General features: G+C 44.5%; 1 protein-coding gene across 2 annotated transcripts in view; it reads left to right on the top strand.

Annotated features, from left to right (window-relative positions):
* The first annotated feature begins 2,280 nt into the window (after positions 1–2,280).
* The window catches only part of gak (cyclin G associated kinase), a 33,582-nt gene continuing 18,706 nt past the window's right edge, over positions 2,281–17,156 (top strand). For both annotated transcript variants that reach the window (XM_038975679.1, XM_038974988.1), the window contains exons 1-10: positions 2,281–2,621; positions 8,881–8,942; positions 9,164–9,223; positions 9,793–9,907; positions 10,470–10,612; positions 12,089–12,214; positions 12,883–12,972; positions 13,224–13,359; positions 14,000–14,112; positions 16,629–16,704. In XM_038975679.1, the coding sequence (XP_038831607.1) occupies positions 2,480–2,621; positions 8,881–8,942; positions 9,164–9,223; positions 9,793–9,907; positions 10,470–10,612; positions 12,089–12,214; positions 12,883–12,972; positions 13,224–13,359; positions 14,000–14,112; positions 16,629–16,704 (1,063 nt within the window). In that variant the 5' untranslated portion in view covers positions 2,281–2,479. The remainder of the gene's footprint in view (positions 2,622–8,880; positions 8,943–9,163; positions 9,224–9,792; positions 9,908–10,469; positions 10,613–12,088; positions 12,215–12,882; positions 12,973–13,223; positions 13,360–13,999; positions 14,113–16,628; positions 16,705–17,156) is intronic.

The following is a 17,156-nucleotide window of genomic DNA, read 5'->3' as shown; positions in this document are numbered from 1 at the left end:
GAACTGAACAAGTGTGTGCGAGCAAGGAGGCCTACAAACCTGACTCGGTTACACCAGCACTGTTAGGAGGAATCGGCCCAAATTCACCCAACTGATTGAGGGAAGCTTGTGGAAGGCTACCTGAAACGTTTTATCCAAGTTAAACAATTTAAAGGCAACGCTACCAAATACTAATTGAGTGTATGTAAACTTCTGACCCACTGGGAATGTGATGAAAGAAATAATAAATATTTCTCTCTACTATTATTCTGACATTTCACATTCTTAAAATAAAGTGGTGATGCTAACTGACCTAAGACAGGGAATTTTTACGAGGATTGAATGTCAGGAATGGTGTAAAACGGAGTTTAAATGTATTTTGCTAAGGTGTATGTAAACTTCCGACTTCAACTGTATATACATATGTATGTGTGTGTGTACTGTACCTGTTAGATATTGGGGGCTTCCTGGGATGTGCTTTTGGATGTTATTGCTGTAAGAGATGAGTTAGCTAGCATGCGCTAATATGATGTTATTGCTGTAAGAGATGAGTTAGCTAGCATGCGCTAATAGGATGTTATTGCTGTAAGAGATGAGTTAGCTAGCATGCGCTAATAGGATGTTATTGCTGTAAGAGATGAGTTAGCTAGCATGCGCTAATAGGATGTTATTGCTGTAAGAGATGAGTTAGCTAGCATGCGCTAATAGGATGTTATTGCTGTAAGAGATGAGTTAGCTAGCATGCGCTAATATGATGTTATTGCTGTAAGAGATGAGTTAGCTAGCATGCGCTAATAGGATGTTATTGCTGTAAGAGATGAGTTAGCTAGCATGCGCTAATAGGATGTTATTGCTGTAAGAGATGAGTTAGCTAGCATGCGCTAATAGGATGTTATTGCTGTAAGAGATGAGTTAGCTAGCATGCGTTAATATGATGTTATTGCTGTAAGAGAATCTGTCGTTCCGCCCCTGAACAAGGCAGTTAACCCACTGTTCCTAGGCCGTCATTGAAAATAAGAATTTGTTCTTAACTGACTTGCCTAGTTAAAATAAAGGTTAAAAAAAGAGTGAGTTGGCTAGCCATGCTCTAATAGGATGTTATTGCTGTAAGAGTGAGTTAGCTAGCATGCTCTAATTGTAATGGTCCCATTAGTTCCCTGCTAATTCACAGTTATTTCCCTGCTAACAGACGAATCACAAATCTACAGCCAAGTATGATCCCATCTGTTCCACTGGTGTCGAGACCAGTGTTCTTGTGTTCGCATGGTCAGCTGTTAGAAATAAATGCAAAGAGTTATGCTTGGGGCAAATATAACACAACACTGAGTACCACTCTTCATATTTTCAAGCATGGCGGTGGCGCCATCATGTTATGGGTATGCTTGTCATCGGCAAGGACTAGGTCGTTTTTTGGGATAAAAAGAAACGGAATCCAGCAAAGCACAGGCAAAATCCTATGTTGGAGCTCCCTGCTAATTCAGTTATTTACATGCTAACAAACAAATTACGAATTTACAGCCATTAACACACTGTTGTCCTGCACATCTGATGTTCTTGCTTGTGTCTATCGTCAGGTACTTACATTTATAGTATTTTGTACTATTTTTGTAAGAATAAACTACAGATCAACTGGGATCGCTGGCTGGACAGTCCTTTAAAAACACAACGTAAGAGAGTTACGATCGACAATCATATCTGTAACACTGGTGTCGAGACCAGTATTCTTGTCTTCGCTGGACAGCTTTTACACAGAGGCTGTAAAACAAATTGGTGGAACTACTAAGCGGACGGATGGAGCTACCATGGCTGCTCCCTTAGTAAGTGGACATACTGTCAGATTTTTTACAAATTAATTGAACCTTTATTTAACTAGGTAAGTCAGTCAAGAACACATTATTATTTACAATGATGGCCAAACCCTAACCCGGACAACACCGGGCCAATTGTGTGCCGCCCTATGGGACTCCCAATCACGGCCTGTTGTGATACAGCCTGGAATTGAACCAGGGTCTGTAGTGACACCTCTAGCACTGAGATGCAGTGCCTTAGACCACTGTGCCACTCGGGAGCCCAAGCACTGGTGCTTCTACTAGGGGGTTGGAAGGGTTTTGGTGAGGGTTTGTTAGTAGGGATTTATTCGTTTATTTATTTTTCTTATTAGTACAGAATTAGGAAAACCGTTATTGAACGCACACTCCAGCACAGTAGGCGGCGGCATGCACCTTAAACTTTAATTTGCGGACCTCCATTATACCATAGAAGAAGAATGTTTGTGACGTCACGATGAGCGTCACCACCTCACGGAAGTGCAGTGATGGCCACTCTAGATGAGTAGGACGATAATGTTTGTGTAGCGAAGGAATCAAATAACTAGACACCAACGTTCATAATTAACTTAACGACATCACTGATTGATTTAAAAAAAAACTTTGCCTACAGCATATTATCTCTGTAAGGCCTGGAAAGAGCTCGCTGAGCTACACCGGGGACGCAGGACAAAATGTCCCTCTTCCAGTCGGCACTTGATTTCCTGGCAGGGCCCGGTGGCACTGGAGGCGCAAGTCGAGACCAAAATGATTTTGTTGGGCAAATTGTGGAGCTTGGTGACATGAAACTGAGAATCAAAAGGGTTATAGCTGAAGGTGAGTTATGTGTCAAGGTTGATAATCCGCAAACGTCATATTTACATGACACTAGGCTTGCTAATGTTAGCTAACGTTAACTAGCTAGCAAGCTAGCCATACTGGTTGGCTAGCTAACTTTGGCTAGCTAGCTATCTGGTTTATTGTTAGCATCCTTTATCAGCTAGCTAGAATATGATTTTAACAAGACATACTAGATATTATAGTATTTTATGTTTTTATTTACGGCCAACTGTTAAGACGGCTTTATTAACAATGATAGGCAGGTGACAACAAATTACATGATGATATACTGTAGCAAGTGTTGTTAATATAAATACTGGTACTTTAGCTGTGCTGTCCATGTAACAAATAATTATTAGATAACTTTGTTTAGAAATGTGTCATGGATAATATCTATATAGACTGTTTGTGTACAATCGAACTACCTAGTACCTACTTACTGTTTTCTGCCCTCAGTACACATAACCTGCGTGGGACAGGTTCTTGCTTACCCTTGACACAGACAGCTGACATTTTGAGGAATCTGGGGAGAGATGGAGCAGGAAAAGAGAAAGTGCTAAGGTTCCCGGTGGTTGTATTACCTCTTCTGAGAATCTTCAACGTAAAGTAGTGCAGTATTGTTCATGTGGAAGTTTACAGAGAAGACTCCCGAGACCTAGTAGTGCTTCATGCCATCAAAATGGAAAACCAATTTCCCTTTAATCAAACACTTTCTCGTCTCACTCTCAAGCGATGTTTCATATTTCCTTATTAAGGAAAAGAGTTGTTCTTGTGATCAGGTTTATTGTAATATTGTCAGTTTTTAAAAGGAGTGTATGGTCATCCAACAATTTTAGATGCAGGCAAGGTACAAAAACAGTCATGAAAGGAATAGAAATGCCCGCACAAAGGCTTGATGACGAAGACTTTCAGAATTTACAATTAACTAAACAGGAGCACTGTGTTCTCATCTGAGACACTTCCTTTCATTGATAAAACATTAAAGATAGATGACGACAAAGGATTGTTTTAAGACTGACTTTGAAATGATTGCAGGATCTCCGCACCTCTCTGATTCGGTCCTGATTTAATTAGGACCTTTACATTGCCATGTCGCCTAGCTGTCATCAATGTCCTTAGGACAAGTAGTACAGATAGTTTTTACTTGTTCAAAAGCTCAAGTCACTTGTAACAATTTTTACATCATTGTATTATGCAAAGGAACCATAACAAAAATGCATTACTATATTATTTACCATAGAGAATCAGACAAAAATGTAGTCTACACTCCGCCTATTGGCTTCTTTGCATATTCAAGCCTCTCAAAACACAGCACTGCCCTTTTAAGGCTCTTCTGGAGGATGGTTGGCCTCCCTTGGTAGCCTATAAAATATTGCAACATTACAACCAAATACTTTTCTTTATTAAATAATTTCCTCCGGTTCAAAACAGACTCTGGGACGACAGATCCAAAATTCATACAACCACTGCACATTAATATCGGAAATGTTTTATTTATTCATATTATAAGCTCGACAAATGCGCACATGGCTGTAGGGTCCGCGTGAATGTTCCAAAATGCAATTAGCAGGAAAGAAACATAATCAAAAGAGCCCCGCACGCACAAGGGGTTTCATGCGACAGAGATTAAAATATTCGTTAGAAATTAAAAGAAAAATCCACCAAATCCCCTTTTTTCTTTAATTTGCAGTGTTAAATAACACTGTGTGAGAAGAATAGTTTTTGTGAACAAATGTTTCATTTTGCTGTCGCAGCTCGACTACAAACTCCAATGCTCTCTCTGTGGGCTGGCTAGTTAGTTAGCTAGCTAGCAAGCAAACATAGCTACACACAATAATACCAAAGACAATATCAGCATGTGAAGTAGGTAGTTGGTACAGTTTTTTTTAGGCGATTTTCCACATTTTGTTACGTTACAGCTTTAATCTAAAATAGATTAAATAGTTTCCCCCCCTCAATCTACACACAATACCCCATAATGACAAGGCAAAAACAGGTTTTTAGAATTTTTTGCAAATTTATTACAAATAATTTAAAAAATCTCAAATTACATTTACGTAAGTATTCAGACCCTTTACTCAGTACTTTGTTGAAGCACCTTTGGCAGCGTTCACAGCCTTGCGTCTTCTTGTGTATGAAGCTGCAAGCTTGGCACACCTGTATTTGTGGAGTTTCTCCCATTCTTCTCAAGCTCAGTGAAGTTGGATGGGGATTGTCGCTGCACAGCTATTTTCAGGTCTCTCCAGAGATGTTTGATTGGGTTCAAGTCTGGGCTCTGGCTGGGCCACTCAAGGACATTCAGAGACTTGTCCCAAAGCCACTCCTGCGTTCTCTTGGCTGTGTGCTTAGGGTCGTTGTCCTGTTGGAAGGTGAACCTGAGCGCTCTGTGGCAGGTTTTCATCAAGGATCTCTCTGTACTTCACTCCGTTCATCATTGCCTCAATCCTAACTAGTCTCCCAGTCCCTACCGCTGTTAAACATCCCCACAGCATGATGCTGCCACCACCATGCTTCACCATAGGGATGGTGCCAGGTTATCTCCAGACGTGATGCTTGGCATTCAGGCCAAAGTGTTCAATCATGGATTCATCAGACCAGAGAATCTTGTTTCTCATGGTCTGAGAGTCTTTTGGTGCCTTTTGGCAAACTCCAAGCAGACTGTCATGTGCCTTTTACTGGGAAGTGTGTTCCGTCTGGCCTCTCAACCATAAAGGCCTGATTGGTGGAGTGTTGCAGAGATGTTCTTCGGGAAGGTACTTCCATCTCCACAGAGGAACTCTAGAGCTCTGTCAGAGTGACCATCGGGTTCTTGGTCACCTCCCCTTTAGCCGGGTGGCCAGCTCTAGGAATAGTCTTGGTGGGTCATAACTTCTTCCATTTAATAATGATGGAGGCCACTGTGTTCTTGGGGACCTTCAATGCTGCAGACATTTGTTGATCTGTTTCTCGACACAATCCTGCCTTGGAGCTCTATGGACAATTCCTTCGACCTCATGGCTTGGTTTTTGCTCTGACATGCACTGTCAACTGTGGGACCTTATATAGACAGGTGTCTACCTTTCCAATCAATTGAGTTTACGACAGGTGGACCCCGAATCAAGTTGTAGAAACATCTCAAGGGTGATCAATGGAAACAGGATGCACCTGAGCTCAATTTAGAGTCATAGCAAAGGTTTTGAATACTTATGTAAAAAAGGTATGTCTGTTTTTTTAAATTTTTTATTTGCAACAAAAAATACTTTTCGATTTGTCATTGTGTGGTGTTGTGTGTAGATTGATAAAGAAAATATACATTCAATCAATTTTAGAATAAGGCTGTAACGCAAGAGAATGTGGAAAAAGTCAAAGGGTCTGAATACTTTCCGAATGCACTTTATACTTTTGAGGAGATTTAAAACTTTGCCTTTGCTATGTCAATTGCCTACTCGCTGTATTCTGGGTAAATCTTGGACAAGGAGCGAATTGGAGTCTATTGGGTGCTAGCTCAAAAACACAACATTAGTACCAATTTCGTTAATAAAAAAATGTGTTTTGCCGGACAAGCATTAATGTCAAACACTAACTTCTTTAGGAAAAAAGCCCTAATATTGTGACCAAACATCATTATCTTGTCATTTCGATTCACATGTATTTATTTCCCAAGCTATAGCACACAATATTTTTACATACAGCAGGTTTTTAAAGGACCAAAGAGTTTGGTCTGCTTCGTGTTTTCATTTTTACCATGAAATTGATATTGAGATACTGGTATCGTCCCGGGCCAAGTAAAGATACTGGTGTCGTCCCGGCCCTAGTAAAGATGCTGGTGTCGTCCCGGCCCTAGTAAAGATGCTGGTGTCGTCCTGGCCCAAGTAAGGATACTGGTGTCGTCACGGGCCAAGTAAAGATTCTGGTTTTGTCCCGGCCCTAGTAAAGATGCTGGTGTCGTCCCGGCCCAAGTAAGGATACTGGTGTCGTCCCGGCCCTAGTAAAGATGCTGGTTTTGTCCCGGCCCTAGTAAAGATGCTGGTGTCGTCCCGGCCCAAGTAAGGATGCTGGTGTCGTCCCGGCCCTAGTAAAAATGCTGGTGTCGTCCCGGCCCTAGTAAAGATGCTGGTGTCGTCCCGGCCCTAGTAAAGATCCTGGTGTCGTCCCGGCCCAAGTAAGGATACTGGTGTCGTCCCGGCCCAAGTAAGGATACTGGTGTCGTCCCGGCCCAAGTAAGGATACTGGTGTCGTCCCGGCCCAAGTAAGGATACTGGTGTCGTCCCGGCCCTAGTAAAGATGCTGGTGTCGTCCCGGCCCTAGTAAAGATGCTGGTGTCGTCCTGGCCCTAGTAAAGATGCTGGTGTCGTCCTGGCCCTAGTAAAGATGCTGGTGTCGTCCTGGCCCTAGTAAAGATGCTGGTGTCGTCCCGGCCCTAGTAAAGATGCTGGTGTCGTCCCGGCCCTAGTAAAGATGCTGGTGTCGTCCCGGCCCTAGTAAAGATGCTGGTGTCGTCCCGGCCCTAGTAAAGATGCTGGTGTCGTCCCGGCCCTCGTAAAGATGCTGGTGTCGTCCCGGCCCTAGTAAAGATGCTGGTGTCGTCCCGGCCCTAGTAAAGATGCTGGTGTCGTCCCGGCCCTAGTAAAGATGCTGGTGTCGTCCCGGCCCTAGTAAAGATGCTGGTGTCGTCCCGGCCCTAGTAAAGATGCTGGTGTCGTCCCGGCCCAAGTAAAGATGCTGGTGTCGTCCCGGCCCTAGTAAAGATGCTGGTGTCGTCCCGGCCCTAGTAAAGATGCTGGTGTCGTCCCGGCCCTAGTAAAGATGCTGGTGTCGTCCCGGCCCTAGTAAAGATACTGGTGTCGTCCCGGCCCTTTGTAAACATGCTCTATAGACCAGGGCCCAAAGAGGGGCACACTAACAACTATTTGCAGCATGTCTAACCCGTACGCTCTCTCGCTCTCTCTTTCTCTCTCTTGCTCTTTCTCTCTCTCTATACCTTATTACACTAGCCTTTGACATCTGAGTTGGGAGTGTCTCCACTCTACAGCCCTCCTCCAACCTTTGTCCCTCTGTCCTGGCTAACAGGTTTGCTGTTGCAGATAGGGCCTACACACTGGTTTGTGGAAGCAGGAGAGTGTTGGCGTTTTAGCAGGGCTTTATTTGATTACTGAGATACCAGGGCCGTAACATACCTCAGGCATGGAATGTTAATGGCGTTGTGCCAGAAACAGGGCACCTTTACATTCTTGTCCAATAAATAGTGAGGAGGCCCTGCCTTCAGTGTTTCATGTTTCACAGAGAACAGACTGGTGTCTAATTTCAGCGGCCTCTGTTTTGTCGTTAAGGAATTGGAGCAAATCCTCATTGACTTGAAGGGCGTATGCAAAATGAATAGTGAATTAGTATTCACTCGAGATGCTTTCCCAGTGCACACAGAGCTATCTTACATGTTAGGTGTTTAGCAAGTACAACAAATAATGAGAAAAATGTCTTTGTACACAATTCTAACACTCCCCAAATGCAGGCACAATGTTGGAATGTGCAGATTTGCCCTGAGAAACATTAGAGCTGAGTGATGGTCTTGTTTGAGTAGACTGCAGAGAGCACACCTTTTTCCATTTGAAGGTTAACTTGGAACAGAATTGTTACAAATAAGTCATCAGACAGTGTGTTGTGTCTATTCTTGAAAACTACAGCAAAACTGATGTTGCAATAACGTTGTCTGTGAAAAAGAGAACTGCTCTGTTGACACGTGACGGAACGTCTTGCAATGTCAACCATTTAGCAGCAACAGTAGTGACTAAAAGCTCCCTGGAATATGGGTGTGGTCTCCAGATTAGTGTTCAGTCGTCCACCTCTGTTTTCAATGAGATAATTCTAAAGCATTTTTTTTGTTGTCCGTTATGACAATGTAGTGTAGTGCAATAGGTTGAGGAAACCTTCTTATGTTGACTTTTGACCGCAATCACTATTAGATATAATGTCTCTTTAATTGAAAGTTATTCGCATTTACAACACCAGCGCCCATACTCATAAAGCATCAAAAAGTGGGAGTACTGACCTAGGGTCAGTTTGGTATTTTATACCATAATGTGTAACATTACATGGACAGGGGGGACCTGATCCTAGATCAGCACTGCTACTCCAAGACACTTTATGAATACAGGCCCTGATTGGCGCTACGGCAGGTAGTACAAATCAGCACTGGATGTGAAATAGCACTGAAGCGAGCTATTGTTGTGCTGGCTCTTTCATCCGGGCCATTGATCCCTCGTTGTCTTTGCCTCTGCAGGTGGTTTTGCATTTGTGTATGAAGCCCAGGACATAGGCAGCAGTAAAGACTATGCTCTCAAGGTAAGCGTTTTGATTTCCTTCACACACATTATCCCTTTCTGCACACACCTTGCTAACGTATGTTAGTTTAGACAGTCGTCACAAATAGTGCCCTATTCCTTTATATAGTGCCCTATTATTTTATGTAGTGCACTACATTTGACCAGCTCCAATAACATGCCATTTGGGACGCATACATTGTTCTGTATTTGTTAAATGGTAAAGTGTGTGTGTGCACACAGAGGCTCCTGTCCCACGAGGAGGAGAAGAACAAAGAAATCATCCAGGAGGTCTGCATCATGGTATCTTTTTGAGTGGTCTATGCTCATTGAACGTCAAACACTGAACATTCCTCCTAGACAACATCCTTTAGTCAAAGGAACACCTGATGTGTCTGTCTGACGTAATAATCATTTTGATAAAATAGACCAATCTGAATAAAGTAGACAAATTTCTTTAAACAATCTGGTGTAGGAGTCAAATGGCAAGAGGGATTTGGCACCTCGTACATCCACATTCATGACCCTAACATTATTTAAACAGCCTAATTCACTAAAACTTTATGTCCATTGGCATTAGGGTCGAATGTGGCTTTGATTTTCCAGGCCGTATCACAACCGGCTGTGATTGGGAGTCCCATAGAGGGCGGCGCACAATTGGCCCAGCGTCGTCCGGGTTTGGGTTTGACCGGGGTAGGCAGTCATTGTAAATAAGAATTAGTTCTTAACTTACTGGCCTAGTTTAAATTAAGGTTAAATTAAAAAAACAAAAAAAATCTAATGTAAAGCACTAATGGAAACTGGGCTTAAGAAACAACCCAGTTTGATATACAGACAATCAGTTCCTTTTCTTTGACCTGAGTGTTGTATAGAAAAAGCTCTCTGGTCACCCCAACGTGGTGCAGTTCAGCTCTGCAGCGTCCATTGCCAAGGAGGAGTCGGACACGGGCCAGGCTGAGTTCCTCATTCTCACAGAACTCTGTAAAGGTACTGTAGACTCCACTTTATCGCTTTGGGCCGGGCCCCCTCTGTGGTACACAGTGAAGTCACAAAGCTGTTGGAGTACTTCAAGTGGAATATAAATCCCACCTAAGCTACGTCCGCACTACGTTTTCCGTTTCGGGGTGCGCAGCGCTAAGGGCTGAAATCGAAGCCTAACGTTTTCTCTTCTTTGAACGTAATGTGGATGTAGCGACATCTTCTAGAGGCCTATTTTGGAGTGGTATATTCACAAGTCTGTAATACAGTTTATGCTTCTGTGAATATGCCTGATGTTATCAAGCAAATGTCTGCGCTATAATCTTCTACTAATTAGCAATACCTTTATGGCTGGTTTCCCATGCACAGACTGAGCCTAGTTCGGAACTAAAAAGCATTCTCAATAGAGACTAAGATTCTTCATTGAAAGATATGTTTTGTCCAGGACTAAACTTAATCTGTATCAGGGAAACTGCCCCATAATGTTTAGCCAGTGATTTAGCAATTGCTTTGACTAGTACTCTTCATTTTGCTGATAAGGCACGTCCTGTTTCCTGTCTGCCTCCCTCAGGTCAACTGGTGGACTTCATCAAGCGGGTGGAGCAAAAGGGACCCATGTCATGTGACACAGTGCTGAAGATCTTCTACCAGTCGTGTCGCGCCGTGCAGCACATGCACAAACAGAAGCCTCCTATCATCCACCGGGATCTTAAGGTGAGCAGTTCAAAGCCCCAACTCGCCCTCGTCATTTCCCCAAGGTACAGCTCTAGGATCAGTTTCCTCTCCCCCAATCCTAACCTTAACCATTAGTGGGGGAAATGCAGAACCCAAGATCAGCATCTTTGCTGCAACATCACCCTACTTCCCCTCTCAACTCCTGCCATGGCCAATATTACACCATACTATACCTGCCACCATCTGTATGCTATCTAGACATAACCATTCTCTTCCTCTTCCGGTAAGACTTCCCTCCCTCCCTGCTCTACCACTGCCACACTTAACTTTCAGCCACTTGTTTGTCAGATGTTTTTTTTTAAATTTGATCAGTGACCAAACACCCTGGTGATGTGCTTGCTGTAGCTACAGAGTGCTGATGTAGGCCTCTGTGTTCTCTGGAACCCCTCCACCCCTCGCCTGGCCCATCACGCTCTGTTTCCTGACTTTCTAGCGGACTCAGGGATTGTTTTAAGTGTTTTTGGAATGGAAACTGAGAACCAGGTCAAACCAGAGGCTATGCGTTTTGTGAATGGGTCGACAAATGTTGAAGGAGCGGAGTTGCCTCGCTGCAATATTTTCATGAGTACCGCCAAACAGCAGGCCACAAGTCTTTGATTTGAGACTGAGAATCACCCTGCTTCTAAAGCGCCTTAGAAAATATATCGCCCTTCCAAAGCGCCCTAGAAAATAAATCACCCTGCTTCTAATGCGCCCTAGAAAATAAATCGCCCTTCTAAAGCGGCGTTAAAATAAATCACCCTTCTAAAGCGGCGTTAAAATAAATCGCCCTTCTAAAGCGGCGTTAAAATAAATCGCCCTTCTAAAGCGGCGTTAAAATAAATCGCCCTTCTAAAGCGGCGTTAAAATAAATCGCCCTTCTAAAGCGGCGTTAAAATAAATCACCCTGCTTCTGAAGCGCCCTAGAAAATAAATCACCCTGCTTCTGAAGCGCCCTAGAAAATAAATCACCCTGCTTCTGAAGCGCCCTAGAAAATAAATCGCCCTGCTTCTAAAGCGCCCTAGAAAATGAATCGCCCTTCTAAAGCGACGTTAAAATAAATCACCCTGCTTCTGAAGCGCCCTAGAAAATAAATCGCCCTGCTTCTAAAGCGCCCTAGAAAATAAATCACCCTGCTTCTGAAGCGCCCTCGAAAATAAATCGCCCTGCTTCTAAAGCGCCCTAGAAAATGAATCGCCCTTCTAAAGCGACGTTAAAATAAATCACCCTGCTTCTAAAGCGCCCTCGAAAATAAAGGTGTTGCTGCCTCTTGTCCTTGCTTTATTGATGTTTATCAGAATCACCTTGATTCGCCAAATACATTTACGTCTTACAGGAATTTGATTTGGTGAAATGGTGCTGACATCGCCTTACAAACAAACAAAATTCCCAGACCGAATATAGAAAAACAAATGTACACACAAACTACAATCGCATAATGATCCACTACCCTTTTTTTTGTCTGCCTCCTCCAGATTGAGAACTTGCTGATCAGTCACCAAGGCACCATCAAGCTGTGTGACTTTGGCAGTTCCACCACAATAGCCCACTATCCTGACTACGGCTGGTCTGCCCAGAAGAGGTCCATGGTTGAGGATGAGGTGATTTTGGAAACCCCTGTCTGTGACCGTGTTCTAGTACTCCTTCCACTATCGCTGATGAAGACTCCCAAGGGAGAGGAGACCTAGTCCTGGACTATAAATCTACTTCAATGGATCATTTCCTTAAATACTTTTTAGTCCAGAATTGGGCTTAATTAGTGTCTGGGAAAACCATCCCTTATTGATATAATTACACAAAATTATACTTTGTTCCTGCACCAACGTTGGTTAATCAAATCAGAACACACTGGTTTTCCTCCCTGTAACGCTGGTTTTCCTCCCTGTAACGCCAGTCTATTTTCCTCCAGTTTAATGGTGCCCTACAGGAAACTAGCATGGATACAGAAAGCTAATTATTGTCTAGAAGAATCACTCATGCATAAGATTTTCTTGGAAACAGGCTGTTAATCCCCACAATTTCCTGGGAAAAGTAAAAGGTTAAATGTTTTCTGTATTTGAATGTGAGGAAGATAGCTTAACCTTAGAAATAGAACGACTAGGACTTGGAACCTCGAATAGGTAAACTCATGGGTGCACTCAAAATGGCTACCAGACGACCCATTATGGCATCATTGACTTAAATGGGGAGGCCCGTTCTGCTCATTCTAGTTCTGTGAGCTACCGGTAAAATAAAGTTACCCTCTCTGGTCACCTTCCACTGTACCCAGATCACCAGAAACACTACTCCGGCCTACAGGACACCTGAGATGATTGACCTGTACTCCAACTTCCCCATTAACGAGAAGCAGGACATCTGGGTAAGTCTTGTCACAGCAACATTATTTAGTCTGTCTATTTGTTATTTTTTTGTGGTTTCGTTTGCTGCTATATTGGTTGCTATGTCACCTGCTACGGTGAGCCCTTTGTGCCCTGGTCAAAAGTAGTGCACTATAAAGGGAATAGGGTGTTATTTAAGAGTTTTTAAAATTGTCCCTTTAAAACCACATCTCTATAGCCTGTTAATCATTTGTGTGTGTGTGTGTGTCTCTCTCTCTCTCTCTCTCTCCAGGCATTGGGTTGTATCCTCTACTTGTTGTGTTTTAAGCAGCACCCCTTCGAGGAGGGCGCTAAGCTGCAGATAGTCAACGGGAAGTACACCATCCCCCAGAATGACGTCAAGTACACTGTTTACCACGAGCTCATCAGTAAGGAACCTCTTTACATTCATCAGATCAGGGCTCTGAAATGAGTGGTTGTCTTAGTAAATGCAGCCCGTGGTTGTAAAAAATAAATGATTAGTTGAATATCTGATTAAAAATAAGAGAATCCATGTACCCAGCAGTCCATCTAGGTCTAGTTGCTGTTTTTGGCAGGAACGACTAGTATTTAAAAGACGAGTAACAAAACGCACACTGAAAAAATATGGTCGACCGACTTTCAGATTATGACGTGAGATCTGCCAGAAGAGGACTGGCCACCCCTCGGAGCCTGGTTCCTCTCTAGGTTTCTTCCTGGGTTTCTTCCTCTGGGCCTGGTTTTTTCCTAGGTTCCTGCCTCTGGCCGCTCCTCCGTGCCTGTTTCTTCTATGTTTCTTCCTGGGTTCCTCTAGGTTTCTTCATGGGTTCCTGCCTCTGGCCACCCCTTGGAGCCTGGTTCCTCTCTCTAGGTTTCTTCCTAGGTTCTGGCCTTTCTAGAGTTTTTTTCTAGCCACTGTGCTTCTGCCACTGCATTGCTTGCTCGTAGGGTTTTAGGCTGGTTATCTGTTAAGCCTTTTGTGACAACTGCTGATGTAAAAAGGGCTTTAAAATGTGCTAAGAGGATCTGTTTGGGCATTCCTCTTCTCAGGATCCATGCTGAAGATCAACCCAGAGGAGAGGCTGTCCATCACGGAGCTGGTCAACCAACTGCAGGAGATCGCTGCGGCGCGCAATGTCAACCCCAAGTCTCCCATCACAGAGGTAACCGACTGACCTTCAACCCCCTGACCCTTGACCTCTGAACCTCTTCTGCTTGTCTGACCTTACTAGCATTGCAACCCAACTCCTTCATGTCTCCTTTCTAGAGCCTTTTGCATGAGGAGTCTTGACATAGACTATTACTACCAAATACCAAATGAACGTCACAGGATGCGTAATGTTGTCAGCCAAACACCCCATGTTGCCAGTTTAAAAATAAAAAAAATCTGTTTAGTTGCTCACACAATGACCTACTTATTTCTCTGTTAGGGGCATTGTCCTAGCCTTAGCCGTATCAGAGTATCTGTGGAGAGGGGTGAGTAGTTGTGGGGTGTCTATCTTCCGTTCTGAGAGGAGGAGGATATATGCTTGGTTTGATACTCAGGGTAATGCCCCTTGCTTAAGGTCACACGATAGGTCAGGTCACCTTTCCCTCGTGTGACCATGAGGTTTAGAGATTCCCTCTCCCTTTGTTCTCGGACCAAACCCCTCCAGGTTTGGTATAACCAGTGTATTGTTAAAGCTTCCGTCTTAAACATCTGCAAACGTTGATGAGTTAGGACCAAGGGCTATGTAGGAATTGAATTGGGACTTTGTAGCCCAGTCCCCCCTGACTCCTTTACGGCAAACAAGTCATTTCTTGGGGTACAAAGGGAGTCAGTTCTCCAGTAGTGCCACCAACTCTCTGAAGAGCTATTGAGTGCCTGCTCCCCTCCCTGCTTCTGCCTCAACCCCCTCCACCCGCCCCCTCCCCCTGCCCCCACCACCATCAGTCACAAAGGAGTGTCTCATCCCAGCCATATTCACACACTACAGGCGTTTCAGTCTTAATGGAATGTGATGTCACGTGATGGAGAGAGAATGATACAAAGGAGAGGGAGAAAGAAAGACACAAAAGGGAAGGAGGGACAGGGATAGAGCAATACTTGGCCTACTGTGGGACTTGGTATGTTGTGGGAACCGTATACTTGGCCTACTGTGGGACTTGGTATGTTGTGGGAACCGTATACTTGGCCTACTGTGGGACTTGGTATGTTGTGGGAACCGTATACTTGGCCTACTGTGGGACTTGGCATGTTGTGGGAACCGTATACTTGGCCTACTGTGGGACTTGGTATGTTGTGGGAACCGTATACTTGGCCTACTGTGGGACTTGGTATGTTGTGGGAACCGTATACTTGGCCTACTGTGGGACTTGGTATGTTGTGGGAACCGTATACTTGGCCTACTGTGGGACTTGGCATGTTGTGGGAACCGTATACTTGGCCTACTGTGGGACTTGGTATGTTGTGGGAACCGTATACTTGGCCTACTGTGGGACTTGGTATGTTGTGGGAACCGTATACTTGGCCTACTGTGGGACTTGGTATGTTGTGGGAACCGTATACTTGGCCTACTGTGGGACTTGGTATGTTGTGGGAACCGTATACTTGGCCTACTGTGGGACTTGGCATGTTGTGGGAACCGTATGCTTGGCCTACTGTGGGACTTGGCATGTTGTGGGAACTGTGTACTTGGCCTTTGGGACTTGGCATGTTGTGGGAACCCTATACTTGGCCTACTGTGGGACTTGGCATGTTGTGGGAACCGTATGCTTGGCCTACTGTGGGACTTGGCATGTTGTGGGAACTGTGTACTTGGCCTTTGGGACTTGGCATGTTGTGGGAACCCTATACTTGGCCTACTGTGGGACTTGGTATGTTGTGGGAACCGTATACTTGGTCTACTGTGGGACTTGGTATGTTGTGGGAACCGTATACTTGGCCTACTGTGGGACTTGGCATGTTGTGGGAACCGTATGCTTGGCCTACTGTGGGACTTGGCATGTTGTGGGAATCGTAGGCGGTGATGGTAGTAGTAGTAGTAGTAGTGGCGGCGGTGGTAGTAGTAGTAGTAGTGGCGGCGGTAGTAGTAGTAGTAGTGGCGGTGGTAGTAGTAGTAGTGGCGGTGGTAGTAGTAGTAGTGGCGGTGGTGGTAGTAGTAGTAGTGGCGGTGGTGGTAGTAGTAGTAGTGGCGGTGGTGGTAGTAGTAGTAGTGGCGGTGGTGGTAGTAGTGGCGGTGGTGGTAGTAGTAGTAGTGGTGGTGGTGGTAGTAGTAGTGGCGGTGGTAGTAGTAGTGGCGGTGGCGGTGGTAGTGCTGGCGGTGGTAGTAGTAGTAGTAGTAGTGGCGGTAGTAACGGGTAGACATAACTGCTCCCCTGTGTCTGAGGGCAGATTTAGGCTGGGATGATCTGTTTTAAGCGGGGGTTTCTCTGTGGGTTAAGGAGCTTACTGCCTCCGGAGAGGAGGCACAGCCAAGACTTGCAGGACTCACACCCAGAGATACCTACACTCTAGTCCAGGGGAAATGTACTAACGTTCTGACTGAATCCAACGACTCTGACTGCCTTCTCTTGGGACTTGTTTTTGTCCTTCTCTTCACTTGTCAACTGTTTGTTATTGGTACTTGGTCGCCCCATGAGTCTGTTGAGGCCAGATTACTGTTTGAGGCCTGCTTACGATGACTATGAATCTCTGCAGCTGCTGGAGCAGAACGGAGGCTTTGGTAACAACGGCGCACAGCCCCCAGCCCAGATCCACAACATCCACAATGCAGGTGAGTTCAAACGCTGTGTGTGTGTGTGTGTCTCGTATGTGTGTGTCTCGTATGTGTGTGTCTCGTGTGTGTGTGTCTCGTGTGTGTTTGTCTCGTGTGTGTGTCTCGTGTGTCTGTGTGTCTCGTATGTGTGTGTCTTGTGTGTGTTTGTCGTGTGTGTGTGTGTGTGTGTTTCTTGTTTGTCTTGTCGTGTGTGTGTGTCTCGTGTGTGTCTAGTGTGTGTGTGTGTGTCTCGTGTTTTTGTGTGTGTGTGTATATATATATATATATATTTATATACCTTTGTCTTGCCTAAAGCACGTCCCTGAGCCTCTGTATCTGGCACTTGTCACTTTGATTTGTGCATTTCATGTTTTGATTCATCCAGGAATAGCTTTATAATGATTGGAATTGGGGCCAACATTGTACTTGATTCAGACGATATCATTTTAACCCATTCCATGTAAGAAAGG

Source organism: Salvelinus namaycush, chromosome 1, assembly GCF_016432855.1.
Source record: "Salvelinus namaycush isolate Seneca chromosome 1, SaNama_1.0, whole genome shotgun sequence".
Taxonomy (NCBI): domain Eukaryota; kingdom Metazoa; phylum Chordata; class Actinopteri; order Salmoniformes; family Salmonidae; genus Salvelinus; species Salvelinus namaycush.
This window is presented reverse-complemented; position numbering and strand designations above follow the sequence as displayed.